Source organism: Globicephala melas, chromosome 5, assembly GCF_963455315.2.
Source record: "Globicephala melas chromosome 5, mGloMel1.2, whole genome shotgun sequence".
Classification (NCBI taxonomy): domain Eukaryota; kingdom Metazoa; phylum Chordata; class Mammalia; order Artiodactyla; family Delphinidae; genus Globicephala; species Globicephala melas.
Genome location: NC_083318.1, coordinates 113,095,741 through 113,123,708, shown reverse-complemented (window position 1 = coordinate 113,123,708; position 27,968 = coordinate 113,095,741). Strand labels below are relative to the sequence as shown.

General features: G+C 38.3%; 2 protein-coding genes and 1 non-coding gene across 5 annotated transcripts in view; 2 read left to right on the top strand and 1 right to left on the bottom strand.

Moving 5' to 3' along the window:
* TMEM184C (transmembrane protein 184C) overlaps positions 1-1,165 on the top strand; it is a 31,447-nt gene extending 30,282 nt beyond the window's left edge. For both annotated transcript variants that reach the window (XM_060299705.1, XM_030878173.2), the window contains 2 exons: positions 34-205; positions 424-1,165. In XM_060299705.1, the coding sequence (XP_060155688.1) occupies positions 34-205; positions 424-689 (438 nt within the window). In that variant the 3' untranslated portion in view covers positions 690-1,165. The remainder of the gene's footprint in view (positions 1-33; positions 206-423) is intronic.
* PRMT9 (protein arginine methyltransferase 9) overlaps positions 47-27,968 on the bottom strand; it is a 29,750-nt gene continuing 1,828 nt past the window's right edge. Inside the window, exons 2-12 of one of the 2 annotated variants that reach the window (XM_030878171.2) lie at positions 26,852-27,000; positions 24,547-24,783; positions 23,858-24,025; positions 21,446-21,548; positions 19,749-19,855; positions 18,052-18,244; positions 17,175-17,358; positions 13,913-14,630; positions 7,563-7,716; positions 3,288-3,410; positions 47-2,996 (exon numbers count right to left, since the gene is read on the bottom strand). In XM_030878171.2, coding sequence (XP_030734031.2) covers positions 2,781-2,996; positions 3,288-3,410; positions 7,563-7,716; positions 13,913-14,630; positions 17,175-17,358; positions 18,052-18,244; positions 19,749-19,855; positions 21,446-21,548; positions 23,858-24,025; positions 24,547-24,783; positions 26,852-27,000 — 2,352 coding nt within the window. In that variant the 3' untranslated portion in view covers positions 47-2,780. Of the gene's footprint in view, positions 2,997-3,287; positions 3,411-3,954; positions 7,717-13,912; positions 14,631-17,174; positions 17,359-18,051; positions 18,245-19,748; positions 19,856-21,445; positions 21,549-23,857; positions 24,026-24,546; positions 24,784-26,851; positions 27,001-27,968 lie in introns of those variants that run through there. The other variant, XR_009564059.1, reaches the window with a different exon arrangement.
* Positions 8,294-8,366, top strand: TRNAG-UCC (transfer RNA glycine (anticodon UCC)). Its single transcript has one exon. It is a non-coding gene; the product is annotated as a tRNA-Gly (tRNA).

Sequence of the window (27,968 nt, the reverse complement as noted above, 5' to 3'; positions counted from 1 at the left end):
ACATGGCTGACATTGTTGATATTGTTGTTGTAGGACTTTATTATCTGTATTGAGATGTTCCTTGCTGCTATTGCTCATCACTACACTTTCTCATATAAACCGTATGTCCAAGAAGCAGAAGAGGGCTCATGCTTTGACTCCTTTCTTGCCATGTGGGATGTTTCAGATATTAGGGATGATATTTCTGAACAAGTAAGGCATGTTGGTAAGTACCAGCCATTTAATTCATTCGAATAGGCTATTGTAGTTCTCCTATCAGGTCTTGTTTAAGAGGTGAAAAGACTTCGTGTAAAGCAGTACCACAGTAAGGCTCTCCAAATTGGGAGGAGGGAAGCGGGGAGCTTATTTTTAGCATGGCAAGTTTATAGTGGTAAAAATAACCAAACTTTTGGCTAACTCAGAAACCTTTATGTTACTTTAAAGGAAGGACAGTCATGGGACATTCTAGGAAAAAGTTTTTTCCTGAGGATCAAGATCAAAATGAACACACAAGCCTGTTATCATCGTCATCACAAGATGCAATTTCCGTTGCCTCTTCTGTGCCACCTTCACCCATGGGTCACTATCAAGGGTTTGGACACACTGTGACTCCCCAGACTACACCTACTACAGCTAATGTATCTGATGACATATGTAATGATACTACAGGAGAGAAAAAAGACCCTTCAGATAAGTCCGTGGCCTCCTGAACAGTGTGCAGAAGCTGTGCTACTACCACGTTATTTCATTACCTGGTATCCCATTGCTCAGGATTTTGTGCTTGGGACAAGCCGTTAATGATGGAAAATTTCAACAAAACGGCGAAAACCAGGTACAACTACTGGATTCATACAACTAGGTTTTGTATATCACAGATAACCAGTCTAAATATCCTAGACTTAGACTTGACTTCTTAACACTATAGAGTATCACGTACTCAAATGGAGGAAATGACTACTAAACGTTCTTGACATTACAGTGCTCTATCAAGAGGAGGACGTTAAAAAAAAAAAAGTGCTTTCTACCACCGCTGCATGAATATAATGCTCTGGAATTAGCAGAAAGTGAATTCAGAAATATGAATTAGTGGAACTTAATCATAATCATGTGCCATATCTGCTTACCTAACAATTATTTCTCTATTTCTCAACTGGATGTCTTTCAATAAATAAGAATTTATCATTTATTTTCTGCAACTTTTTATATCTCTCATTCTTTCAACATAGACCCTTAATGTTATCACAAAAAGTTCATGATGAGAGGCACAGCAGAAAAAAATTAAGTCCAAAAAATTAAAGGGTTGAAAATCATATACCTACAATGAAAGAGGCCTATATCTTACATTCCTACTAGGAGAAATATCTGACCTAATCTATTAATCTTAAAACAACTACTGTCTAAAAATCATATTTGCACCAATGTGAACAGATTAATACGTTATCCAGGACTTTGAGATGAAAAGAATAAAGTGGATGGAAGAGTGGAAGAATAAATAAGAAACTTGTGATAGAAACAGAGTCTGCTTTTCCTCAGTGCTACTAAAGGTGTCAGCAAATGTAAATCTCAGCTGAGTCGTCTTAATTATTTATCAAACCACAGTCAGAAGGCTTATAGATGCTATTTGGGAGAAATTTATTACTTAGGATGGAGTTCCTCTAATTGTTAATCACAGCCCATTGGGTCTAACATTTTACACTGAAAATAAATACAGAAAGGGCCAGAGCGGTATGTTGCAAATAGCAAGGATAAGTATCATTTCTCAAAACCTATGCTTTATATATTTAAGCGCATATACATACACACACACACATACACAAACATACCTACTGGTTCACAGTCATTAGATACAAAGTTTTTATTCTGTCCATTATTATAAACTAAACATTTCTATTGAAAATAAAGTTGGGCAGTATAAGAGGCAAGGAGAACAGGCAGTGTGAAGAGAAGGTACATCTTATTTTCTGTGTGGCTAACCTACAGAGAGCACACAGTATATACAAGGCATGATAATCTTCTTCCTTATTAATCTCCCTATTTCAAGTCTTTAAAATCTGGACTAATTATTTTTTTCTTTCTGTGTATTCAAATCAAAACTTTGAAAAATAACTGGTTTAGGTTTAACTCTTCCTTGAACTTAATTTATCAGCTTAAAATTTTTTCTTCGCCAAACGTAGACCACGAAAAATACTGCCTCCTAAGATTTTATTTTGTCCCTCTTTTACTCTTTTAATTACATTTGGTCTAGAGCTTAAATTCTTACTCAGGTTTGCATACCCAAAACACAAAAACTGAGATGGAGGTTCAGAAGTATTTTACTATTTACAAGAAGCAAGCTTGGAATTTACAGATAACCATAAACCCTCAATCTAAAGTGGAAGCCAACTTTTTGAGGTATCCCCACTATAAGTTTGGATTTGAGAAAAATAGCCAAGATGTGAAAAAACTGAAAATGAGCCTCAAAATTCCTTATATTTATAGCTCTAGAGTACAAACTAACAGGTTTGGCAAAATTTAATCTATAGTAAGTAAAACCAAGCAATAAAAAGTTTCCTAATTTGAAAAATTAATGACAGCCTTTTCCAGTAAGGAAGTCTGCTGCAATATTTTTGTAATCATGCTACTCTTTAATTTAGGATCTTTTAAATACACTTTATTAATGTCAGTTTTTAAAAAATATTTGACCATTACAAGGACTTAAATCTTTGTACCTCCATTTTATGATTACAATCCCACTACTAATTCAGACTAGAACTGTGTACTTGCTGCTCTACTTCCACCTTTTTTCATTAGAAAACTGCTCTTCATTGCTTTACTGTGATGCTGACGTTGCTTTTGTGGTGCTGGACGTTGAGTACAAGTTCGTCTCCCATTTCCACCTGGATGGGATTATCTAAAACAACTGCAGCTTGTTTCCAGTGGGAGGATTCACTGGAAGTATCCAACCTAATCTCATCGTCAAGGTACATATGATACCAAAAGGGAATGGCAGTCACTTGTCCAGATTTACATATGCATACCTAGGAAAATTAAGAAATCATGAAAATTTCATCAGAGTAAACAGAGCAGACTTGGATAAGTCTTTGTCTTTGTAGCTTTAGATCCAAATTTTATAAAGGAATATATTTAATCACCCAATTCAAATTAATACCAACCTGTTTTATTCACTAATATTTACCCAAGCCCATGTTTGGATATTGTTCAGAAAATTTAAGTCTTCAAAGGAAGTGGCTAAAACTATTTTATGTATGTAAAGTAGTATATAGTTTAAGATAATTCTGAATATGACAAGAGTAATCATTTTATATTACCTTTACTTCTCTGTTAGAGGTGTTCAAATATGGCGTCATTAAGTCTAGTCTTAAGAGTTCCACTGGTTTGCTTAAAGGTATACAGGGCAGCGAGGATAGGTCCAAAAATACACGTATAGGTACCTAAAGAAAGTATAAAATTTTCACTTTACTCAATTCTTTTTTTGACCAAGTCTCGTTAAGTTTCCTGCTTTGTACTTCGCTCAGTATGATATAGTGCTTTTGACATCTATTACCTCATTTAATTCCCACATCAACCTTAAGGCATAAGGACTTCCATGATTCCGTTTTACAGGAAGAATGAACAAACCAAGGTTTGAGGCTGGTTAAATAATTTTCTGTGATTTCAATTATCTATAGATTCTTCACTTGGATGAAAGCAAATTTTTACTTAACCAGGCAGCTCCAAAAAGTTTAAGCCAAGGATGTGCTTATGTGTGAAAGATGAACTAATAAGCAGATAGTACAGTAAGCCCCCTACATATGATCAAGTTCCGTTCCAAAAGCACATTTGTTAAGTCCAACCAAGTTAGCCTAGGTACCCCACTAACACAATCAGCTATATAGCACTGTACTATAATAGGTTTATAATACTTGTCACACAGATAATGCATAAAAAACAAGCACAAAAAATAAAGAGAACATTTTTAATATTATAGTACAGTACCTTGAAAAAATGATCCAGTAATGTCTGGGTAGTAGCTCTTTTTCTCTCATCACAGATGAACAGTAGCACTGGATTGCATTCTGAATGGCTGCTGCAACCTTCGTGGTACCGTTCTACATTCGAGTCCTCTGCCTCAAAAACTAACAGTGCCCCCCCAAATAAAGAAGATCCCCTTGCCACTTCCTGCACTGTGAATCTCTTCCGTTCTTCAGTCTCTTCTTCCTCTTGTCTCTCTTTGTCCTTTCTCTGGGTCGAAGAGAATTCAGGAAATTCCCGGGCAGCTACCGTATCCGTACTCACTGCCTTGCCACTTTTACACTGTGAAGGTTGGCTCTAGCCTTGAACCGACGAAACCAGCCATGGCTGGCATTAAAAGATGTGCCCTCTGATTCTTCGCCATGTTTCCTCTTCAAGTCTTCATAAAGGCTTCTAACTTTCTCTTGCATGAGCATTAAGCTGAGGGGGACTCGACACTGATGCCGATCCTGCCTCCACACGCTGAGAAGTTTCTCCATCTCCTCCATCACTTTCCCACGCTGCTGCTTCGATATTATTGACATCATCGGCACAGCAGACCTCACATGTTCCACGATCTTGTCCTTGTTCTTTAGAATCATGCTGATGGTTGAACGATTCACGGTATAAGAATGAGTGACGTCGACCATCTTTTCGCCTCACTCCACTTTCAACTGTTTTCTCTTTTGTTTCCATCGTTATCGCTTGGTGCCTTCTTAACAGTACCAGCTACATCACCGCTGCTTTTACGCTTGCTTCCAGACATCTGGGCTTGAAATAAAGATACTGTACCACTGTACTCTATACAGTACTGTAAAGTACACAAAAGCACAACCACTTGTAGAGGATGCACGCACGTGACAACGTACGCCAGACACATGAACTAACTTAAGTGACTGGACATGGGAACGCACGTTCGCATCTTTGAAAGTTCGCAACTTGAAGGTTCATATGTAGGGGACTTACTGTACAACATTAATTATTGAACTGTTTGAGCAAATATGCCAAATTCAGCCAAACAGCTAATAGTGGATTTCATTTTGAAAATAGGTTATTTATCTAGAAGGCAGTGGTTCTCAACTTTGACTGCAAATTAAAATCACCTGAGGAGCTTTTAAAAAGTCCAACTGCTCAGGCCACACCTCAGATCCATCTGGAGTTGGGATCCAGATACCGGTAGTTCTGAGTACAGTCAAGGTTGAGAACCACTGCTATAAACTGTTCCATCAATTTTAGTAGCAATGGACACTTCCTACTAATAACTTTTAGCCTTCTCATTTGAAATAGAAAGGAAACTGTTTAAAAAGTGTTCTCTTTCCTTTAAATATTAGAGAGCAACTGTTCATGGTGAGAAAGGACACATATATCAACCTCTCCCTGGGCATCCTTGAAGGCATCCAACCTTTCCTCCACATAAAAACAGCAATGCCATGCCATTTCCAGGACTCCTGCCCTGTATCCCTATTTGTATCAGTCACCAGAAGAACAGCCCTAGATTCCTGTGTCACCTCTCATCACCTGCACTCTAATCCCCACACAGCTGTACCCATCCCTCATAATCTGTCCTCACTTGTTTCTTAACCTAGCCTACTGGACACTCCTGTCACCTTTGCTAATTCCTTCTTAGATTTCCAATGTAGAGCTCATAACTTTGTGAGTTCTCTAGAATTTAGTTCTCAGCCCTCTTCTCTTTCTACACATCCCCAAGGTGATTGCATCCCATTATTCTGGCTTTAAATATCATCTACCAAATCTGACTGCCCGATTTACATCTCCAGGCTAGCTATTTCTCTGAATTCTTATCCAACTGCTTAATGACCCCATAAAAACGTGAAGCACAACCTGATCCTCCTGTTATTTTCCCCATATCAGTAAATGGCAACTATCCTTCCAGGCGCTTTCTCATACCCCATGTCCCATCTATCACAAAACCTACCTTCAAGATACATCAACCATCTGACCCCTTTGCAACACATCCATTGCTACCACTCTAGTCTAAGTCACTACCACCTCTCTCCTGGATTACTGCAGTAACCGTATGCCTCTGCCGGCTCTCCATGGTGGTCTACTCCCAATACAGCAGCCATAGCAAGCCTTTCAAAACAAGTCACACCTTATCACTCCTCTGGTCGATGCCCTCCAGTTGTTTTCCACACCTTTCAGAGTAAAAGCCAAAACCTTCACCACGACCTCTACAGGAGGCTCTACAGGATCTGGCTCCTAATACTTTTCTCACTGCATCCTTCATCCGACTCTCCCTCATGGTTTCCTGCTGTTTCGGAATACTCCAATCATGCTCTTGCCTCAGGTCTTTGCACTTGTTGATCCTTTGACTTGTATATGGTTTGCTTCCTTATTTCTCTCTGGTCTCTGCTTAAATATCACTTATCCTTGAGTCCTTTCCTTAGGCATTACCTAAATAAAATAGAATATCCCATCCCTCCAACTCCCATTCTCCTCTAGCCTTCTCACTTCTCACCATCTATCATACTAATCTTTCTACTCCTTTGTTTACTGTCCATCTCTTGTCTCTTTATCGGCAATTTGTATGTTAGCTCCATGATATGTGAAAAATATATCAACCATGAAACATAAGCTGTGAAGGAAAGGAGGCTATGAGATGGGAGGCAGGGTGAAAAGATGGCAGGATTAAAATATCATAGATTCTGATGGAATCGAAGAATTGCTGATGTCAGGATCGGGAGAGAATAAGCTAGAAAGATAGGAGATGGTAGTATTTTGGGACCACACAAAGAAATAATTTAAACTTCTCTGTCTTCTGCTAAGTGTATTTTGTTTATTAAACTCTCCAGAAAAACTAAGTAAATAAACTAAAACCTTAGTCTGCTCTGAAAAAATCATTTACTCAACAAATTTATATTTGTTTAGCAAGTATTGTTCATGGAAGATCTAACAATGCGTATTCAAGAGCTTACCATCTATAGCCTTTTGATAGAAGGTTTAGATATCACTCCTTTAATTCGGTACTCAACATCCCACTTCCCAAAATGTCGCTTTGGCTTACACAGCAGATCCCACCTATTTCCAACCCCACACCTCTTCCCTAGACATTCCATCCACTCCCACAGTTATAACTCACAAATTTTATTTTGCTGCTAGTAGCTCTGCCAGCACTAAATCCTTGTTTCCCAAAGAGCAACTAACCCCTTTCCTAGGCTCCTCCATTCCGGCTCGCTGCAGCCTGACCGCCCAGACGTTAACTGCTCACACCTGACACCTGCCAGCCGGAAGTCTCACTGTGATTAAGGGTTCATGTTTAGAACAGATGTCTCCTTCTGGCGGCTGCTTTTATAGACAAGGAGCACACTTTTTCATAAGACTAAACCCAGTACCCTATTTTCCATTTACAACAGTGGTTCCGAGCAAAATCTATAGACTTTTGTCAGTAGGAACAACAGAATTCCTCAGCTATACTAACCCCTAGGTTGATTTTTACCAGTAGTAAGTTCCTTTGCTACAGAAAACTGATTACCATCCCAGTCCAGCTAAACATAGTGACTATAAAACTACAGAGAGATAAGGCAGACTGTGGGCGACAGCCAAGTGGTTGAACTTCTCTTCAAAACACTTACCCGAAACTGGTTAATAAAAGGTGCGATATTAAATCCAAGAGTTCGTTCTGTTCCCTGCACAGCGTTCTCCTCCACCAGTGTCTGCGATTCCACGAGCAACCCAAACATCAGCATGTACTGGGGAAAGATCTTACCTCCAGACTGTAGCAAACACCTGGAGGAAGGAAAAGTGCTTTAAAAAGCATCCTGATTCTCCACGTTCTATAAGTATCAATAACTAAATCATGACTAATTGGGGAGCTACAGATAGTATATAATCTAACACACTTTAGACTGGTAGCTGGCTGGTAGCTCAGAATGGCAGACGGCTTGAAAAGTAACGGGTCAGCTGGATGGATACAAGTTTTTACATTAAGGAAGAATCATCAGTGGCTATTAAAATTAGTGGGTAAGGGCACTGATGGCACCGTGGATAGGACTCCACGCTCCCAATGCAGGGGGCCAGGGTTCGATCCCTGATCAGGGAACTAGATGCCACATGCGTGCTACAACTAAGAGTTTGCATGCCACAACTAAGGAGCCTCAGAGCCACAACTAAGGAGCCTGCCTGCCACAACTAATGAGCCCACGTGCTACAACTAAGGAGCTGGCGAGCTGCAACTAAGGAGCCCGCCTGCTAAAACCGAGACCCAGTGCAACCAAATAAATAAATGAATGAATAAATGAAATGAATTAAATGAATAAATTTAATAAATGAATAAATTAAAAAAAATACTAGTGGGTGAGGGACTTCCCCGGTGGTCCAGTGGTTAGGACTCTGCACTTCCACTGCAGAGGGCACAGGTTCGATCCCTGATTGGGGAATTAAGATCCCGCATGCCACGCAGTGCAGCCAAAAAAAAAAAAACCAAAAAACTAGTGGGTGAAAGTTTGATTAGGAAAAGGATATTTACATAGTCTCAAAGTATCACCTCCATAAATGACTAACATATTACAAAGGGAAAATAGCAACTTAGGGTAGAAAAACCTAATGGATACAACTTAAACTAACTCATCTAAATTCACAACAACAATATGGGATAAAGCAACACCATTTGCCTTTGTGACAAAACTTCTGTGGTATTCCTCTGTAAAATGGGTAATCTGACTCTAGTAAGAAACATGAGAAGCATTCCACAAAATAAAAGGCCTGCACTTTAGAAAACTGCGAATCTCATGAAAGACTGAGGAACTCTGGGCATATACCCAGAGAAAACCATTAATTCAAAAAGACACATGCACCCCAATGTTCACTGCAGCACTATTTACAACAGCAAGGTCATGGAAACAACCTAAATGCCCATCGACAAATGAAACGAACGGATAAAGAAGATGTGGTGCATGCGTACAATGGAATATTACTCAGCTATAAAAAGGAACGAAATTGGGTCATTTGTAGAGACATGGATGGACCTAGAGGCTGTCATACAGAGTGAAGCAAGTCAGAATGAGAAAAACAAATACCGTATATTAACGCATATATGTGGAATCTAGAAAAATGGTACAGATGAACTGGTTTGCAAAGGAAAAACAGAGACACAGATGTAGAGAACAAACATATGGACACCAAGGGGGGAAAGTGGGTGGGGGGGATGAATTGGGAGATTGGGATTGATGTATAAACACTAATATGTGTAAAATAGATAACTAATAAGAACCTGCTGTATAAAAAAATAAAATTTAAAAAAAAAAAAAAGACTGAGGAACTGTTCCAGAATAAAGGAGACTAAAGAAACTAAATGCAATGTGCCATCCTAGATTGAATTCTGGACCAGGAACAAAAAGCCTGTAAAGGATATTACTCCAACAAATGGTGAAATCTGAGTAAGATTTTTCCCTTAGATATCAGTACTGTGTCCATGTAGATGTCCTAATTTTGTTAAGTGTGTGATGAATATATAAATGAGTGTCCTTTTTCTTACAAAATACACACCAAGGTGTTTAGGGGTAAAAGAATACGATATCTGGAACTTACTCTAAAGTGTTCAGAGAGAATACTAAAGCACATGTGGCAAAACAGTAGCAATTTGTGAATCTGGGTGTAAGGTACATGTTTGGTTCTTTGTACTATTCTCTAACATCTCTGTAAGCTTGAAATTTTTTCAAAATAAAAAGTTAAACCCTCTGAAAGGGTAAAAAAAAAAGTGATTAAAAATCCAAACACTCTATTAAAAGTATGAATAAAGGGCTAACAAAACCCTTTCTCCTCCTACAGTTGATCCTGGATTCACCTTCTGTTTCCCTGGAAATCCCAAAAAGGTGGAATGTCAGCTGTGTTATCAGCAACACTGCTTATGATTTAAAAAATTTTTAAATGCCTCTTAATAGGTAGATGCACCTGGATTGAGAGAACTGTAAACTATAAATGCCTGATGGGAAGCCACACCACCTCTGGGCTTCCCTGAGTGTGGGATGACTTGTAACCACGTGTTCCTATTGCTGGGACTTGGAAGCTATGCCCCGGGGAGAAGTTCCTATGTGAGATGTAAGGCTCTTGAGCCAAGGCAGCTCCCACGCCCACACGCACAGGGCTGTTTCCACACACCTGAGCTGTGTGGGAGGCACGAGAGCGGTGGGTGGGTCACCTACTGCCACCAAAGGAAACGGACGTGGAGGATACTGTAAGGCACTTTCATCGTTCGCCACATTTACAATCAAACGTTAAATCCCTCATTCTTACTGAACATTCCAAGTCGGTTTCCACTTGAACTTCGAGGACAGGCTACTACAGACAGCTGGACTTTGTATTATCTATCGTATGTATCTTTCATTTTAAGCTTTCAGTCTTAAATATTTCTAGTCAGTAAGGATCTATTTATAAAAATACAGGACTAAATGTTTGACCAATGCGTATCTAAAAAAATAGTTGCTGCAAGTTTCTAAAATTGTACGCCATGCGGTTTCCCTGAATAGATCACTGAAATCTTGACAAACTATAAAAACACCCCATTCCTCAAAACCACTTTGGCCCTTCTGCTCTTAAGTTAGTTTCAAATTCTTCATTCTGCTTTTAGTAAACTGATTATCTCAACCATTTAAAAATGTCTAAAACCAGAACAACCACTGAATTATAACAACAGGACATGGGAACAAAATGTAATACATGTCCCTTGATTAGAACCTGGACTGGGGAGAAAAAAAAGCAATAAAGAATATTACTTTATTAGTATTACTAATAAAGTATTATTACTAATACTAATTAGTATTATTAGTATTATTATTAGTATTACTAGTATTATTAGTATTACTAAATACCATTAGGTCATTTAGGGGGTAACCAGAAATCAGGCTAAACAAGATGTCAAAAATACATCTGCTGGGGCTTCCCTGGTGGCGCAGTGGTTGAGAGTCCGCCTGCCGATGCAGGGGACACGGGTTCGTGTCCCGGTCCGGGAAGATGCCACGTGCCGCGGAGCGGCTGGGCCCGTGAGCCATGGCCGCTGAGCCTGCGCGTCCGGAGCCTGTGCTCCGCAACGGGAGAGGCCGCAGCAGTGAGAGTCCCGCGTACCGCAAACAAACAAACAAACAAAAAAAACCATCTGCTGAACCCTGTAAAGTCAGAAAAGGTGAATCAAGTACTAACAACCATGCAGAGATAAATACTACACAAAAGCAAGTATGCAAATTATTTTAAAAGGCCGTGTTCACACTATTTTAATCTAAAATCTTAACTCAAATCCTTCTTAACTCAATGTTACCGTTACTAACAAGAATGCTTCTTAGTCATAAAACAGTAATCGTCTTGCAACTCCGCTTAGCTTTACTGACACTGAGTGGTTTGTTGTCACTTACACCACTGCAGCTGCCAGACTCAACGGAATCCTCTGCAAAGCCAAGTAATATCTCTGAAACATCTGTGCCTTCAGAAATAAATATATATATATATATGTTCCAACTCAAAACTCTAACCATAAATGGCAAAAATTCTGAAGAAACTCTTTGCTGTTGCCTTGTGATCCAACACAAAGTGTTTTAAAATGGGTTTAAATTAAAAAAAAAAAAAAGCTCACCAGGCTTTTAAACTTTCTCCTGTATTTTAACCTAGTATGACTGAATAAAAGTTAATAATGAACATTTTAAAACAATGTTAGCAAAGGTAACGGAATACTTAAGTTTGTGTAGTGGCTTATTTTTTTCCCTTGCGTTTTTTTGGGAGGGTTGGTATCCAGTGAGACAGATGCCCTTTATCCTTATCCTAAATACAATCTATCCTCCCAACCCCTAAGTGCATCCTCTTTGACCAGTCATGAGGCCTCCCCACTGTCAGCGGCTAAAGATAATAATAAAAGGCTTGGGTGGGAGTCGCTGCACACCTCTGGCCCCAGAAGCAAGGGAAGCTGACACCTCCAGGAGCACCTGGTAAGGGGCCTGTGCAGGAGCTTCGGCTGAAGGGCAGAGCACTGGCTCTCCACTGTTGCTCAGGAGCTGTTCTGCGGGACTGGGAGAACACTGGCTGAAACAGTGATCATGGGTGCTACTAGCATTTAGCTCCCAGAGGTGCCAAACATCCTGCAACACATAGAGGATAGTCCTACCTAAGAACTGACCCCACCCCACCCCCTAAAAGACCGTCCCACCCAAACTGCCAACAGGACCCCTCCCTCTGCTGAGAAACACTGAAGGGGAACTGTAGGCAGCTTTACATAAGTTGTTTCCCACTAACATAACCAATCAGTCCATCAATGGATGGATAAGCAAAATGTGACATACACATACAATGGAAGATTATTCCACCTGAAAAAGGAAGGAAATTCAGACATATACTACAACATGGATGAACCTGAAGGACATTATGCTAAGTGAAGTAAGAGTCTCACACACATACACACACACACAAAACCAACAAATACTGCATGATTCCAGTCATATGAGGTACAGGAGTCAAACTCATAGAAGCAGAGAGTAGAATGGTGGTTGCCCGGGCCTGGGGTGGGGTGGGGGGGTGGGGGTGGGATGAAGAGTTATTGTTTAATGGGTATAAAGTTTCAGTTTTACAAGATGAAAAGAGTTCCGAGGATGGCTGGGGAAACGACTGCCCCACACTACAAAAATATTTAATACCACTGAACTATCCACTTCAAGTCGTATAAGACAAAAAATTTTATGTGCATTTTACCACAATAAAAAAAATTAGAAAAAGAATTAAATCAAAACTAAAAATAAATAAACCATTAGGTAAATTGTACACCTTTCCAAGGTGATTCTACCAAATAAGTCAAACCTCATCTGTGTCAGAAATTCGTAGGGCTGAAATGCCTTCAAAGGCATCTAATCCAGTATCCCTCATTTTATAGATGAGGGAAACTGAGGACGAGAGATATTAAATGACTTAAAAAAATTTTTACTACTTCAGGAATTCACAGACAAATCTGAGACTAGATTCAAACACACCCTTCCAGCTCCTTGTTCTATACTCTACCTAAAGTACATCTGTTTAAAATTTTAAGAGTGTATGTTTCTATTTATATATGTCAGACCTCTATATCCCCATAATTTGTGATATGTACAAGATTGTTTTAAAGACTAGAAAATGGCAGTGATTTTTACTAGTTACCTCATAAGAAAAGATAAGTGTGGTTAACAAAAGAAAATGCATATAAAACCTAAAATATAATTAACTATATAAGCAAATTTTTTTTCCTGAACAATTTGCCTTTTGCTATTGCAGTTTGGTCTGCATTTCCACCACTGCTCCTGTACTACAAAACCAGCCCTGTTCATATACCACACAATTTAAAACCTATAAATTCATTCTACTTAAACTTGGGCCCCCAAATATTCAATATTGCCATCTTTTCAGATATGAGCAGCACAACTGAAGAACCTGGAAGCTTAGCCAGATTTGCTTTCAATTTTAAATACTAGGGTCAAGTTTGTCGCCAGTAACCTAAACTGAAGGGCAAATTCCTTAGGCACAGAACTGTACTATAGAGATTTTAGGACCTAAAAGGACTAGGACTTGTTCCCAAGCAGCACTCTGCTCTCCCTATACACCATCAGATGCATACTATATGTTTCTCATCAGTTTTTCTTATAAAGATGAAATTTGATTTTTCCTTATTTATCCTTGAATGTCTTATCTGTTCTTACAGAGCTCTAATTAATTCCCTATATTATACATAGGCAGTCCAATCCCAACACAGGCTCTCTTCACACCTGCAGGGCAGAGGATCCTTTAAAGAAAAAAAAAAAAAAATTCAGTAATGACATGCACAGAAAGAGAAAGACAAGAAGTCACAGGTCCTGAAAAGCAATGCTTGAGGAACACACGATGATCACGACTCATTTGTGCAGTGACACCATTAAAGAACTAAAAGAACTTACGTGAAGTCTAAGCTCAAATAAGCCAAAGGTTGTATTTTGTGTTTTACCTGGATATTGCCGCTTTTTCCATTATTTCCTGCTGAAGGAGCCCAGATGGCTCAATGACATCCAGTACAATTATACTCCACAACTTGTCTGATTTTGGCCTTTGCAACACAGCGGATTCATCTTCCACATGTCTCAACCAAAACTCAAGTGTTTCTTTAGGAAAGTGATTGGCTTCAGATATGAGGTCCAGAGTCATACGATGCTGGTCTTTCTCCACAGAACTATAAGGTTTAACCTGCCCGAGTGTGCCAGCAATTATAGGCAGAATAGAGAAGCCCTCAGACACATCTAACACATACAAAGGTTCAGGGATGCTCTGTGCAGAATTATTCTGTCCACTTTCACAGCTCATCTCGTTACTCTGACACTGGGTATCCATGGCCTGACCCCGTTTCTCCAGAGTCAGTGAAGACAACACTTTCTTCATTGCCATTTTAAAGCCTTCATGGTATGGGATGTTATTAAGCAAAGCAATTTCTGTGGATTCCAAAACACAAGTCTGCTCCACAGCATCTGGTTTACTGGTCTGAAGATTGGCCAGGGCACTACAGAGCTCAGCCTCATTTCCTAAAGGCAGCAAGTCTTTATTCTTGGTAAAACTTTTCCCAACATCCATTTCATGCTCCGAATTGAAGACACTGATACTCTGGATTCTTAGGTAACAATCCTGACAAGACACTTCCATCATCACCTGGTCCCCAGGCTTTATCCAGTAGTCTTCATAAAACAAGAAGAAAGAAAAAAAGTTGTAGTTGATGAATACGAGTGTTTATAAGTCTGAGGATCACACAAACACCTCTGTCCTCCTGTCATTTTTTAAACCATGACAGGAAGGATTGCATCTATTGATTTAAAAGAATTAAGTGAATTAATTTATTCAGTTCAAAAAAAACCCAAAAAAACAAAACTAGGAAAATCCCTCCAGCTTTACATAGGGAGAAACTGAGGTTAGAAGATCCAATTGACTTACAGCATAATAGATTCAAGAGATCATTATTGGAACTTAACTATCACTATTATAGTGCTTTTACCGTAATCACTAGGTACCATCAATGTCCCCAAATTGGAGGGTGGGGGAAGGACTTCAGGGGACTCTCAATCTTTGGTAATGAAGCCAACAATAACAAAGATAGATGAAACTCAGGGATCAGCACCAAAACTCACTTTAGCTTAAAGGGACATTCTTTTCTCTAAGAGAAATTTCCCAAAGAACAAGGCAGCATTCAGTAGCACCTTGTCAGTAATATCTCTTAACTGTAAGTACTTAGATATTCTTGCATGTTTAGGAATTTGAGAATATAAGGAAGGACTAAGTCCTACAATAAAGACTGTATCATGCTCTTATCCATGAGCTTTCACACGTGGTAAAACTTTAAAGTGTAAATGTATAATTGCAATTCCTTCTCATTAGCCATAGAGCCAGTTGGAAATACAAGTTGCTATTCTTGTGTTTACACATTTAAAATATCCTTTCCCAAAGAAGGACTTTTTAAAAAAATACCATCTAAGTTACTGAAAGAGAGTTAGAATAAACAAAATTTTAAAGTAAGTGCTCTTTATTGAGTGCCAGTCACTATGGTAGGCATTTTATACCTAGTATGTCTAATAATTCCTACAACAATCCTGCAACATAGGCAGCATCTTCTCTCTCTTTTTTTTTTTTTTTTGGCCACGCCAAAAAAAGATCTTAGTTCCCCAACCAGGGACTGAACCCAGGCCCTAGGCAGTGAAAGCGCAGAGTCCTAACCACTGGACCAACAAAGAATTCCCAGCATCATTCCCATTTTTATAATCACATAACAAAAGCTCTAAGAAATAACCAGCAAGGCCTGCCAGGAAGTCAGTAAGTAGCCAAGACCCAATTTCAAATCTACCTGACTGAAAGAAAAAGACAAATACCGTATGCTAACACATATATATGGAATTTAAGAAAAAAAAAATGTCATGAAAAACCTAGGGGTAAGACAGGAATAAAGACACAGACCTACTGGAGAACGGATTTGAGGATATGGGGAGGGGGAAGGGTGAGCTGTGACAAGGCGAGAGAGAGTCATGGACATATATACACTAACAAATGTAAGGTAGATAGCTAGTGGGAAGCAGCCGCATAGCACAGGGATATTGGCTCAGTGCTTTGTGACCGCCTGGAGGGGTGGGATAGGGAGGGTGGGAGGGAGGGGGACGCAAGAGGGAAGAGATATGGGAACATATGTATATGTATAACTGATTCACTTTGTTATAAAGCAGAAACTAACACACTATTGTAAAGCAATTATACCCCAATAAAGATGTTAAAAAAAAAAAAGAAATCTACCTAACTGACTCCAAAACCCATACTGGCCACAATACTATATTGATTCCATGACTTAATGACCTTGCCAAATTAGATCCCTGATTAAGAGACTACATAGAAGTAAATAGAGACTATATAGAAGTAAATATTTATTACCTTCCAGTTTTAAAAAGGTAGAATTTTTCTATGTAATACAACTGCTGTAAACTATATTGAAACCCATAAAATTGCTAGTAAAAAATTTCTATACAAAAAATATCTTTAATATAGGACATCCCTAAGTAAGTCCATGGATTCATGAACTCTAAACTGCAAAATTCTGTACTTCTATGAGTGTGCATATTTCTAGGACCTGGGGCTCCACAGATGCTATCAGATTCTGTAAGTGGTAAGAACTCCTGCACTAAAAGCAGTATTTTTCCACTGTGTTCCATAAAAAATGGACTAGCATTTCTCTTATTTACTGATAACTAGAGTAATCAGAGCTGAAGAAATGATTTAATGATAGATATTTTTGAGTGGTATGCAGCAGAGTTGTGTTTTAGTCTTTTTTTTTTTAATATTGGAATATAGTTGATTAACAAAGCTGTGTTAGTTTCAGGTTTACAACAGACAGATTCATTTATGCATATACATGTATTTAGCTCTTTTTCAAATTCTTTTCCCATTTAGGTTATTACAGAGTATTGAGCAGAGTTCCCTGTACTATACAGTAGGTCCTTGTTGGTTATCTATTTTAAATACAGCAGTGTGTACATGTCAATTTTAGTCTCTCTTCTTAACCACATATATTAATTATTTAAAACTACTTTTAAAAAAGAAAAAGAAAATTCTGAAAGATTTAACCAATCTCCCTTGACTAGAAACTTCATATTCATAGTGAATTTTCTGACACTGACTCAAATGCTTAGAGGGTTAAAACAAAAAGTTTTAAAAAACAACAACAACAAAAATTAGACAAGATATACCTGCAAGGTCATGTACAGGGTAGACAGCCTGTTCCCAGCATGTTTCCTCACTAGGACTTGTGGATAAACTGTGTTCATCATCAAGCTGGAGTACAAACCAAACCACAATGGCATCGAGTATGCCTTCTTTAATAACAGGGATACCAATTTTATCAGGTTTTTTAGTTGCAAGACTTTTTAATTCCTGAAAAAATGTTAAAGGAATAAGAGGATTTTAGACAGTCATTATATACTTGCCCCAATATCATATCAATTCCCATTTCTGTAAGTTCTCAGTCCTGCCCAGCGCCCTTAGGGGATCGGTATCTTGGCACACCTACAATCATTTAAGGCATGCTGGATGGGAAGCTCTGATATATGGTATATGGTAGTGAGTACCATACAGTTATTACAGACAATGAGGCAGACACATATTACTGATGTAGAAAGAAGTCCATGACATAGTGTTGAATGAAGGTAGCGAGTGGCAAAGCAATAGAGATTATTTTGTTTTAAAAAAGTGTTTGGGGCTTCCCTGGTGGCACAGTGGTTGAGAGTCCGCCTGCCGATGCAGGGGACACGGGTTCGTGCCCCGGTCCGGGAAGATCCCACATGTTGCGGAGCAATTAAGTCCCTGCACCACAACTACTGAGCCTGCGCTCTAGAGCCCGCGAGCCACAACTACTGAAGCCCGTGCACCTGGAGCCCATGCTCTGCAACAAGAGAAGCCACCACAATGAGAAGCCCTCACACCGCAAGGAAGAGTAGCCCCCGCTTGCCACAAATAGAGAAAGCCCCGCGCACAGCAACGAAAACCCAACACAGCCAAAAATAAAACTAAGTAAATAAATAAATTTATATATATTAAAAAAAACAGTAATTGAACTTTCATTTTTACCTGAAGATTGTTGAAATCTACTGTCATAATTTCAAAGCACTCTGTCAAAGCCAAATATCCTCCAGGAACTCGACTCATCTTTTCGGTTGTATAAGGTTCAATTGTTTCTTCAGCATCTACAGAAGAATACGCTGGACTCTGAAATTTCACACTGGTTGGCAAACAGATCCCAGCAATGTCCTTAATACCCACCCTGGTAAGAGGGGGAATAAGAGAGGAAAAGGAGAAAGACAGGTTTGGTTTTTTGTTTTTTTAAGAATCAAGTAACACCATCTAATACTGAATCCAGCAAAAATAAATATAAAAATGCAATAAAGCTTCATAGACAAAGGTTTCTTAAACGCAGTTATAAACACAATCACTAACTATAAAGGAAAACAAATGATAAATAAGTGTACCTTAAAATTAAGAACTCTGCTCATCAAAAGATACCCAGGAAGAAAGTAAAAAGGCAAGCCACTGAGTAGGAAAAGAGATTTGTAATAAATTACTCAACAAAGGGCAAATATCCAAAATATATTTTTAAATTCCCACAATAAAAGAACACAAAAATAGGCAAAAGACTTACACACTGTACAAAAGAACATATCCAAATGACCAATAAGCATATGAAAATTTAGTCACCAGGGAAATGAAGTTAAAGCCATACTACACAACCACCAGAATGGGGAAAGTAAGTGTTGTAAGAATAGTTTCATGCACTATTGGTAGGAATAGAAAATTAACAAGACCACTCTGGAAGACTTTCATAGTTCCTGCTCAAGATGAACATGACTATTCTAGATTCACTCTTAATATGGGAACCTCAGAGTGTCTGACATTTGCACTTTTAGGAACACAACCAACAGAAATTCATACATACCACCAACAAAAGAATGTTCAAGAATGTTTATAGCTGTGCTATTTATTTCCAATACTCCCAAAACTGGATATAACCTAAATGTCCATCACCAGCAAAACGGAGGAATGCACTGCGGTGTATTCATACAACAAGGATGAACAGTAGTTGCCTACTAGTGAGGCTTTAGGATGATTTTTATTTTCTTCAAATACTCATCAGTATTTCTTAAAATGTAAATATGTTACATTTAACACTATCAAGTTATCAGATGGAGGGCCTCCTTAAAAAGTTCCAAAAAACTATGGATCAATATTTTAGCAAAATAAAAAAATTCATTAATGTTCAAGAAAAACATGTAACCAAGAAACTTCTATAACTAAAAAAATTTTTCACCTGTATCACATGTGATAAATCTCAGAATCTCAAGGGTAGAAAGATCCTAAAATTTCATCCCACCCAACCAGAAAATATTATAATGTCAATAGTTATTAAGAAGAGAAAAATGGGAGAAATAAAATTATTTTCACATTGGAAATTTTTACTTCCCTTTCTCTAAAATCAGTCTTAACTTAGTATTTTTCTCATGAATCTATCACACATCGAAAGGATACTAAGTTGTATCAAAATTAATTTTCCACTAGAAAACTGAAAGCTGATTTTAATCCTAGAGTTCTATTTTCGAAGAAAGTTTAAAAAAAGCAAAAAGAAAATTAAGACTGGAATAAACATCATGAATTTAAAGGTCAGAAAACTACACATTCTCATCTGAATAAATGTCCACTAAATAACCTCTGGAGTACAGTCTATGCCTTAAAATTACTATTTTTTAATATTTACTATTTAAATAATCACTTACCTATGATGTCTTCTTATCTCTGCACATTCTACTGCCATCCCAAATATAACAGCACTTGCCGGTATAACTTTCCCATATTTTTCACAATTACCATTTTCACCTTTGGTCTAAAAATATAACAATAAAAATTATATTCTGTTATATTTATGTCAAAATATGTGTGTATGATGGCAAGCTATGAAAATTTATCAGAAAAGAACTCAAAAAAATAATAATTAAGATAAGCAGGACTTCCCTGGTGGCACAGTGGTTAAGAATCTGCCTGCCAACGCAGAGAACACGGGTTCAAGCCCTGGTCCAGGAAGATCCCACATGCCACAGAGCAACTAAGCCTGTGTGCCACAACTACTGAGCCTGCACTCTAGAGCCCGTGAGCCACAACTACTGAGCCTATGTGCCACAACTACTGAAGCCCGTGTGCCTAGAGCCCATGCTCCACAACAAGAGAAGCCACCACGATGAGAAGCCTGTGCACTGCAACAAAGAGTAGCCCCCACTTGCTGCCACTAGAGAAAGCCTGCGTGCAGCAATAAAGACCCAATGTAGCCAAACATAAATAAATTAAAATAAATAACTTTTTTTTTTTTTTTTTTTTTTGCGGTACGTGGGCCTCTCACTGTTGTGACCTCTCCCATTGCATAGCACAGGCTCCGGACGCTCAGGCTCAGCGCCATGGCTCACGGGCCTAGCCGCTTTGCGGCATGTGGGATCTTCCCCGACCGGGGCACGAACCTGTGTCCCCTGCATCGGCAGGCGGACTCTCAACCACTGCGCCACCAGGGAAGCCCAAAATAAATAACTTTTAAAAAATAAAGTACTCATCATGGGAAAGGTAGAAGTTTATTAAAATAAAAAAAAAAGATAAGCAGGTTAAGCGGTCTTTTTCCTTTAAAAAGTTTCTTTTATTTTCATTGCTATATGTATGTTTGTGTGTATACATATTTTTTTTTCTTTTTTTCCAGTACAAATAGGAAGGAAGGGAGGGAGGGAGGTGGGGAGCTAGAAATCTCTAAGTCTGCATACAACAAAAGACTATTCAGTATGACTTTAACTTAGAGGCCAAAATCACCATTACCTACTTGAAAAACAAACTGCTCTTCTTTCAACCTTTCATTAGCTATTTTAAATCCAAATCATTTTCTGTAAGTATTAAATTCTTATTAAATGTTAAAATTCTTTCATTCATAATACATATATATAAACCAAATCTACAATTTACTGGGCCACAGTAGAGGATTTCAATGCAAAATATAACTTGGCAATTATAAGAATCAGTCCTGTCCAAGCAGTAGCCTGGGTCCAACTGATACGTTAAAACCATACCATGCCAGTTATCACTATATTCCCTTTTGATAATCTGCCAAAAAATACAAGCAGTGAAGGCTGTGAGACTGAAAGTACTTCCCTTTCTCAACCCTGCTCAAGAATTCCAGAGTCAATCCCTTCATAACGTAATCTCAATTCCTAAGAATTCTGTCCTGGAGTGTTTTTTGCCTATATACACCATTTGGGCACACAAGTATACACTGCACTATGTTATTAAATGTTTTTTCACACTGATTTCTTTCCAACAGTACAGTATGCACCTCAAGAGTGGGATGTATCTCATACTGATTTGCAATTATGCTAAGGGCTCAATAAATTATCTACTGAATAATGAATTCTTAATCAGATGTAAGTGTTTTCATGCTGCTTACCTTTGGCTGCAAAAGCAAATGTTCCCATGCATGAATCAAACTCTCCACAATTCCTTCTCCAAATAAACCTGCATCGACAGTTTCTGTTACAACAAGGGACACTCTATAGAATGATTTTTTAAAAATATATGTAAGTAAAATATCATGCTATTTATATAAAAGATGTCAAAGCTGAGAGCAGAAAGGAAGCATTTATTATAGAAACAGTTCATATGTAAAATTTTCTAATACATTTTGTGTTTAATATCTACCCTGGAATCTTGAGGAAGATTCAGGCTCCTCTGTCCTCCACCGGCAGCTTCCTGGTGGGGACAGTAGTGGGAGTCCACAACCTTCACTTGACCCCCTGCCTCTCGGATTATCCTTTCATTGCCTAAATCCTAAGGAGTGGTTCATACCCATTACCTTTTTACCAGTCCCCCTCCTTAACCCTGAGTAACTGGACTTCTATCCCCAACACTATAAAAGTACTCTCTATCATCAGTGACTCCCCGACTTACCAAAATGAATACTCTTTCTCGGTTCTAATTTTCCTTGATCTGTAAATAACATTTAGTGCGGGTGAGGAGGCCTGCCCCTCAAAATCCTTCCTCTACCTCTGGTGTGTTTACCTCTACACACTGAGTGTCCCTCTCCTGTTACTTCTCTTGCTTTACCCACACCTGTGAGTTTTCACAAAAGCCTAATCCACAGAGCTCTGATCTTCTGTCCATTCTTTCTTTCTAGAAAAGTTCACTCAAAGACACACCAAAAAAATTTCTCCCTTCTCTCAACCTCTTTACTACTTACTGCCAGTATTGTTCATTTGTGTAATTAGAAGGTAAAGATATTTTCATGAATATTCCTTATCTTCCTATCTAGACTGTAGGTGCCTTGAGGACAGACTTTGGTATCCCCTACAGTGCCTAAGCCCAGTATTATATATATTCACAAAATTTTCAATATTTATGATTGCAAATATTTAGAACATGGAAGGTATCTCAAATCATCTATTCCAAGATCTTCAAGTCTCTAGATTTGCTCAAGGTCAAAATAAATTATTATTAATTATTATTACTGAACCGTATCTCTTAATTCAAAGCCAATAGATCCTTCTACAACACCATCTGTGACAAAAATGTAGATTGAATTAACATAACTTTGATTCATGCTCTGGACTGAATTGTGTACCACCAAAATTCACGCTGAAGCCCTAACTCCCAGCGTGACTATACTTGGAGATAGGATCCTTACGAGGTAATTAAGGTTCAGTGAGGTCATAAAGGTGAAGTCCTAATCTGATAGGGCATGTGTCCTTATAAAAGTGGAGGAGACAGCAGTGATCCCTCTCTCCTCACATGCACAGAGGACAGGCCATGTAAGGACGCACAGGAAGTCCATCTGCAAAGCTAGGAAGAGAGCGCCCATCAGAAACCAAATTTGCCAGCACCCATGATCATGGACTTCTAGCCTCCAGAGCTGTGAGAAAATAAACGTCTGTAGTTTAAGCTACCTGGTCTGGTATTTTGTTAATAGCAGTCTGAGCAGACTAAGACAATTGAGGACACTGTTTATTTCTATAAAATGGTATAATATCTGCCTCAACAATCTAACAGGACTTCTTTCATGAGAACATATGTAGAGACCATTGAAAAGCATAACTATTATGTAAATATAAATATTATCATACATATATGGCAAAAGACTTTTTAAAATCATAGTCTCAATGATGACAGGGCATAAAAAAGCCCTGTTTCAATGTAAACTGAATTTAAGTTAAGATGAAAAGATAGACTACCCAGAAGAGGTAGTAGAGCAAGTGCTACTCAGAGAAAACTCTGTATCTAAAATGATAGTTTACTGGACCAGATGATTTTTAAATCCCCTCTAGCTCTAAAATTCCATCCCCTTGTGATATGGATCAAGGTGAAATAACTACTAAAAAGCTAAGACTTATGAGATAATATTCAAAGCATTTGAAGGGCCCAAGCCAAAATACATTGACAGCTGACGCTTCCAAAGCCAAAGGCTATCCTTCATTTTAGCCAGGGATATTAACACCAAATGTGATTAAGCCCATCAAGCTTCATCTACCCACGCGTTATTTTTAAGTACAATTTTTAAATAGTTATTGACCACACAGAAGGACAACTAGAACACTGAAATTAACAAAGGTCAAGTAACTTGCTAAAGCTTAAGTTTATGTATTAAATCCCTTGCCACAAATTTTTCTCAAGATCTTTAAATCTTTTTTACCAAGAAAATGATCTTACTATGAAATCAATCTTAGGCTAAACTATCCTATATCTGCATCTTTACAATATAAGGGTTTTAGCATTTTTGTTTGGACTAGAAGCTAGAAATGTGAATATCTTAATTTTTTTAAAAAAAATAGTGGATTATAATAACTAAAATTAGTTCATATTATAATACCTTTCAGGAATGTGTTTTGGAATTTCTATGTCAAGCGACTTCATATGTAAGAGTTTGATCCCTGCTTCCATCTCGTTTGCTGCCACTACATCACAGGCAAGTTCATACATGGTCTTGGATAACTCACAGGCATACACCAAGTGCGCTCCAGCTTTTTTAGCAAACATGCTACAAGAGGAAAAAGTGTTCCATCAGGAAAAAATAATCTACTGTAATCTTTCAAATTTTAGTGGAATTATAATGCTTAAACATGAGGTTTTCCTTTTATTTTTTAACACAACCATTATTCGTTCTGCATTTTAAGAAATGAACTAATATTCTTGTCAAGCAATAAATCACACAATAAATCATGACATTCACCTTATTAAAACACAACTGGCATGCAGGATGCTAACAGACTTTAAACAACCAGATTCAACCAGAATGTTAATGTAAAAAGTACTCTTAAAATTCATTATTTAAAATTTCAATGATGACCCCCAATTTTTCTTGGTGGTTATGTCGAGTTTTTAATTAAGTAAAAGTTATAGTGAAAAATATAATAATAATAGTTCCATGAATAATCATAACGAGATTATGAGAAATAAACTCTACTTTTAAATTCTGCTGTTAAAGTTTCCATATTTGGTACAATCCTTAATTTACATTAGTATATAGGTATACATAATTAAAACACAATTCCAACAAACCTTAGTATTCCAGTTCCTGCTCCAATGTCCAAAACGCTTCCGGAGCCCAAACGAACCGCCTTTTGGATCGCTGCGTTATAAATCATATTCCTCCTGGTGTCATTAAGCATGAGAAAGTGCCAGCGCTCCACCAACCAGTTTGCAACACGATAAAAATTCTCCTTTGCATCACTGAAATCCGGGTTTAGCTTCACTGCTTTACGAAAATACCCGGCTGCTTCATCTCTGAAGCCCATTCTAGAGTAAAACATAACAGACAAGATATTCAACTATATACTATCAATTACAGTGCCTTCGTTCGTGCCGCTTATCTGGCCTGAGAACCCCTCACCAGCACCCCAGATCCTACCCAACCCAAGCGCCATCTCCTTGGGAAGCCTTCTGTGAGGACTGCGATTCTCATTCACTTCTTTCCTTTCTGAATCGCTTTTATATTTATGCATTCCAGGACATTAACAACTGACTGACTATGAATTACTACTTTACTATGGTAGAGTAGAGGCTCTCCTAGCCATCCTCCATTTAAACAACTTTCTAGAACACCAGTGGTTTCTAAAAACCACTCCCTCTGTAAAAGATATTAACGCCTATGGCTAAGAGGTGCCTCTTCGCTGTACCTGCATACCTTTTCCCTCAGCAATTGAGTTGAATGGTCATCAAGAGTCAGTTGTAGAGCAGGAATAAAGATGCAGACATAGAGAATGGACTTGAGGACACGGGGAGGGGGAAGGGTAAGCTGGGACGAAGTGAGAGAGTAGCATCGACATATATACACTACCAAATGTAAAATAGATAGCTAGTGGGAAGCAGCAGCATAGCACAGGGAGATCAGCTCGGTGCTCTGTGACCACCTAGAGGGGTGGGATAGGGAGGGTGGGAGGGAGACGCAAGAGGGAGGGGATATGGGGACATCTGTATGCATATGGCTGATTCACTTTGATGTACAACAGAAACTAACACAGTACTGTGAAGCAATTATACTCCAATAAAGATCTATTAAAAAATAATAATAAAATAATTAAGACACAACAATGTAATGCACAGCACAGGGAATATAGTTAATTAATATTTTATATTAACTTTATGTTGAGCATATTCTATAAAAATGCAGAATCACTATGTTGTATACCCGAAAGTAATATAATATTGTAAGTCAACTATATTTCAGTAAAAAATAAGTAAATAAATAAGTCTAAATTAAAAAAAAAAAAAAAGTCAGTTGTATTCGCTGCCAGACCAGTTTACACCAGTCGCACTTGTTACTGTTATATATTTTAATTAAATACAAAAGAAACCAAATAAATATGACTGCAAAAAGAGAGGCATTGTGTCTAAGGAAAAAAGTTAAAGGTGAGTCACCCAAAAAACTACTACTAAATTAGATGTGAGCAAATCAATAATAAAAGACAGGGGGAGAAAACTATCAAACCATCCGGAACAGTATTTCTTAAACTATCTATGATAAAGAACTCCCTTTCCTTTTAAAATATCTAAGTATCTGTAGACCAACATACTTGTACTGCACATGATTAGTTAGTGTGCAACTCCCACACCAGATTTCAGCAGCAGAGTGGTCCATGCTCTCTTCAACAAGGGAGTTCCCTGACCACATGCTTGGATTTACAGCAATGTCAAACTGCTACATAGATTTCTAACTGTTTACTCACAGTTTTTATACTTCTCTGTCATTGACTGGTAATCTGTGGATCACACCAGTGTGTGGTCCACACACTGAAGAGAACTAAGCTAGTAGGACCCTTTTACACTCATACTTCTTCACAAGCACCTCTAAGCATTCTGCCAGTTTTAAAGATTGAATTGGACTATTCATTTTGGGTATGGTTTAAGCAAAAAAGACGTTCTGGAACCCAAACAGGGAACGGCACTCTTACAAAAGGAAACAGCAAATTTCCAGGAAGCTCCAGAGGACAGATTTACAACAAATTCCCTGGCAAGGGACCACAGTGACTTCTCTGCCATCCTGTGAATGAGGGCTATGTCCTCTCCAACAAGGTGTGGATCTCAGCCCAGTGAGAGGAACTCTTCCACGGATGCTCGATCTCAGCCCCAGGGGCACTGGCTATTACGTAGTATAACATATAATATTATTACATATTATATCTGCTATTCCTATATTCTTTTCAGTTCTCTTCTTACTAGCCAACCCTTCATTACTCTGATCCCCTGTTATAATTAATAATTGTTTATATTAAACTTCCCATGTTCGAATTAGTGTACAACAATTTATCCGATCTGGACTGATGCAGAATAATCCTTAACTAGTAATACTGAAACCACTACCTACCTGAAGAGATGCTCCCCCATACTATTGCAAATCACTTCATCATCAGGAAACAGTTCCAAGGCTTGCTCATAGCAACCAAGTAGGTCTTGTGTTCGACTGAGTGCATCAAGTTCTTCAGCCCATCTGAAGAGCGTATACTGAAAAGTTTCCTTTACAAAAGAGAAAACAGTAAATTAGTCAGTAACATAAATGATGAAAGAGGGAATTCCCTGGCAGTCTAGTGGTTAGGACTCTGAGCTTTCACTGCTGAGGGCATGGTTCAATCCCTGGTCGGAGAACTAAGATCCCGCAAGCCGCATGGCACGGCCATTAAAAAAAAAAAAAAAAAAGATGAAAGAATATTCAACACTGGTTGAAGATTCCACAGAAAATAAAACTTAGTTATAACTGAAAATCACCATAAGTTTAATTTAGCTGTAATAGGCCCTGTTGCTAAATAAATACATAAATGCATAAATTTTACCACCTACATGGCAGTAACATGCAGAATTAAGACAGCTTGACCACTCTGCAAAATCTGTCCGTACTTGGCTGCCATATCATATTCTCCACCAACCTCTTTTTTGTGGGCTCCTATGTTTCAGCGGTACTTCCTTGACCGGCTTCTCTCTTCTCACGCATCCCCAGTGCATTAACTATCACCTATGTGTTAATGGATGCTACATCTACATCTCCAATTGAGACCCTCTCTCCTGAACCTCAGACCCATAGTTACCACTCCCTATTGGTCATCTCAACCAGGGACCCTCAGTCATCTCAAATTCAGCTCAACCCAAATATTTCCTGATCGGTGTGCAAATATCAAAGAACAACATAACATAAATCCTGTTCCTATCCTCAGAGAGGCCTCATAGAGAGAAATATAACATACAATTTTGAAAAAATTCAAAATGTTCTAAACTGAACCCATCGTATTCTCTCACACAGGATAGAAGGTTAAGGTACCGCCCAACCTCAGACTAAGAAGTCACCTTAGAACGCCACCTTAACTCCAGTACAATTAATTTGAAACCCAGCCAATTCTCTCTCATTATAGTTAAATCTGTCACCTCCTCTCCCCCACACTGTTACAACGTGGTCCTTGTAATCACTTGCTGGACTACAGGAAGAGTCTTCC